Below are 3,030 nucleotides of genomic sequence, written 5' to 3' on the forward strand. Positions count from 1 at the left end.
CATTATATATTAAAAACCGACCAGGCTACTTGTAATTTCCCCAATGCTCTGTGAACTTCATTTTCTTAGTACTACTCAAGCTGTGTCATCGACCTGAACACTTTTTAAAAGTTTATGTGCACAGCTTCTACTGTACTTCAGATTTCTTACACGCCCATTCCAAGGCTTTACATGAGATTTGCCTTTCTCCCTTGGATAGTCTATGGCTTACTTCAACTCAAGTCCCACAACTCTCTCCACGTTCCTACTGAAGGTCTCAGCCCCTCTCCCTTCAATGCAAGGTTCCTAACTCTTTCTACCTCAACTGGGAAGAGCCTGAGTAAAACATTCCTCAAAAAACTCTTTGTTCTAATTCCACACCAATCATATCATTACTTATTTACCAGGTACACTGATGCCAGGAAATGATTTTCCCTGAAGAACAGATGAAAATATTCTATTTAAAGGAAAATATTAAGCTCTGCTACGAATTCATGACTTTGTATTATGATCTATAGCTCAATCTTGTAATTGTTAATCTACCACCAATAAAATGATATTTTTGAGGAACTGATAAAGTCAAGTTTTTGGATTGGCAAGGCTAAGGATCAAACCCTGGTATTAGTCAGTTTAGCTGGACAGCCCTTCGCTTGAGGCCAATTAGGGCCAACTGGACCATCACCACTGCCTCACCACACTTTCTTTTTGCATAAAGATAAGTAACAGGTATTTAGGATATCAAAAGGTTAATCCAACCAACTCCTGAATTGAAATAAAAATTGTTTCAACAAGCAATAAATCATAGATTTAATTTTTCAAATTCTTCTCAAATGTTTTAACTAGAAGAGAAAAGAAAATCTATTACTAATTTGTTCTCAATGCTAGCTTCCTTACACAAACTGAAAGCATCAAGAACCAAAATGAAGCAAACATCTACAAATAAAAAGGCCCAGAGAAGTAAAAAAATGTTGCCATTATCCCAGCTACAATGTGCTAGCAGGAATTATGAAACCAACTTTCTGTTTTGCTTAAAGAAGAGAAACAAAGACTCCTATTATTTATATCAATTTTAAATGCACTGATTTTTTTCTTTTAGTGTATAAAATATTTGCAAGCTCAGCTTTAAAAAAAGTGTTTAAATACAAAAAAGTTCTCATAAACTCCTGTTATGACCAAATGTATTACTCTACGGTATATTCAAATCCAATCCAAGACAAGTTTCAAGCCAGGATTCAAGGGAGAGTAACAGGAAATATAAACAGAATTGTGTGGATGTTAAGGATTTTAAGTTATTAAAGAACTTTGCCAAAATTATTATTTAACTTACAGATTTTGTAATACATAAATGAAAATATTTTAACAATTATTGGATACTTCTTTCCTTTTAGGAAAAGAAAAATCTCTTTATAATTCAGGTTATTATCTTACAATCAAGTGATTATGGCAATGACAACGATTTGATATTTCACTTCTAGGTTAATCCAAAATTGGTTTCACTTTTTCATAAACCACACAGCCGATGCCTACTGCAGGAAGCAACTTTATGATGTTTGGAGTGATACCTCTATAAAATCCCCTTTTTCCTTCTTTGTTATAGATTTCTTTAATGAGATGAATCAAAGGAGCTGTTGTTCCTTTTTCCATCATATCTATGAATTGAAAAAAAATCCATAAAGTTTAATATTTAACCTTTATATTTTTAACAATTGATATTATTTATAAGATAGTCCAACTATAAGTGAGAATTTACAGAGACTGAAATTACTTCAGAGTACACCTCTCTTCCCACCAATAAAATAGTTCTGTGCTGTTCAATAGATACATGTAGCTATTTTAATTCAATTAATTAAAATTAAATAAAACTAAAAACTTTGTTTCTCAGTTACACTAGCCACATTTCAGGTGCCCAGTATCTCAGTGTGACCAATTGGTGCCATACTGAATAGCACAGGTATAATATAAAATATTTCCATCATCACAGAAAGTTCTACTGAACAACATTTCAAAGTCTTTCATGAGGGATCTCAAAGGAGCATTTGGAATTGGGTATGAAACAGATAGCTTGACAGGGGGATAGATGGTTGATGGGATGAATAAAGAGATTCTCTACCTGGATGGCAATATAAGTTAAATTAAAAAACCTAACAAAGAAGAGAGGGTTAAAGAGAATGTAGAAGAAAATCACTCAACATAGAACCCTTTAAATTATTTGCTCAAAAAGATAAAAATAGAATTATCTGGAGTTTATTTTTCTTCTTGAGTGATAAAGGCACTTTCTTAAAATCTAAATTCTTTTTTAAAATTATTTTATTTAACTTTATTTATTATTATTATTATTATTTTCAGTTTGATCAGACAGAGAGAGAGAGGGAAAGTGAGAGAGCAAGCCACCAGGTCCAGGATTTGAACCATGGTCAGCCATGTGGGAATCCAGTGCCTTTCACCACCACACCACCTGCTAGTCCCAAAATCTAAATTCTTCATTTTGTTTTGAGAGGAACAAAACACATACCTTCCTTTCTGCTTAACATCTCATTAGTAGACTCAAACACAAAAAAATTGAATTCAATCCCACAAATATATTAAGTTCCTGACTCAGAATATAGGAGAAGACAAAGATAGCAGAATTCAGGGAAATACATGATTCATATAGAGTAACTACTGATTCAAGCTGAAGAATGAAAAACTTTTCTGCCGTTGGGTATGTACTTCCTAACTATAAATTCCTTAAAGAGTTCATCAGTAGCTGAAAGAAAGGTGAAGAGTTCCAAGCAGAACATTAGAGAAGAAATAAAACCTAAAAAGAACAAAAGGCTCTAATCAATAGATGTTTATGCTTTGAAAATCAGAGAGTAAGCTTTTAATTTATTTCTCAATCAGCTTTTCTATGTTTGAAATCATGAATTTACACTCATTTACAATATACTTTTTTTCCTTTCATTGTTATCGCTTCATTTAAGAAAACAAAACTTGGCCCGCCCAACGGCCCCCGGGGGCTCACGCCCCCGGCGCGCGGCGGCGGCAGTGGCGGCGGAGACGGAAGAAGGCCCC

General features: G+C 33.9%; 1 protein-coding gene across 1 annotated transcript in view; it reads right to left on the bottom strand.

The window, feature by feature from the left end:
• Positions 1 to 1,450: 1,450 nt before the first annotated feature.
• Positions 1,451 to 3,030, bottom strand: part of LOC102488796 (calcium-binding mitochondrial carrier protein SCaMC-1) — a 64,591-nt gene continuing 63,011 nt past the window's right edge. The window contains exon 12 of the mRNA XM_027772273.1: positions 1,451 to 1,628. Coding sequence (XP_027628074.1) covers positions 1,456 to 1,628 — 173 coding nt within the window. The 3' untranslated portion in view covers positions 1,451 to 1,455. The remainder of the gene's footprint in view (positions 1,629 to 3,030) is intronic.

The sequence above is a fragment of the Tupaia chinensis genome, unplaced genomic scaffold (genome assembly GCF_000334495.1).
Source record: "Tupaia chinensis unplaced genomic scaffold, TupChi_1.0 Scaffold000270_1, whole genome shotgun sequence".
In the NCBI taxonomy this organism is placed as follows: Eukaryota; Metazoa; Chordata; class Mammalia; order Scandentia; family Tupaiidae; genus Tupaia; species Tupaia belangeri.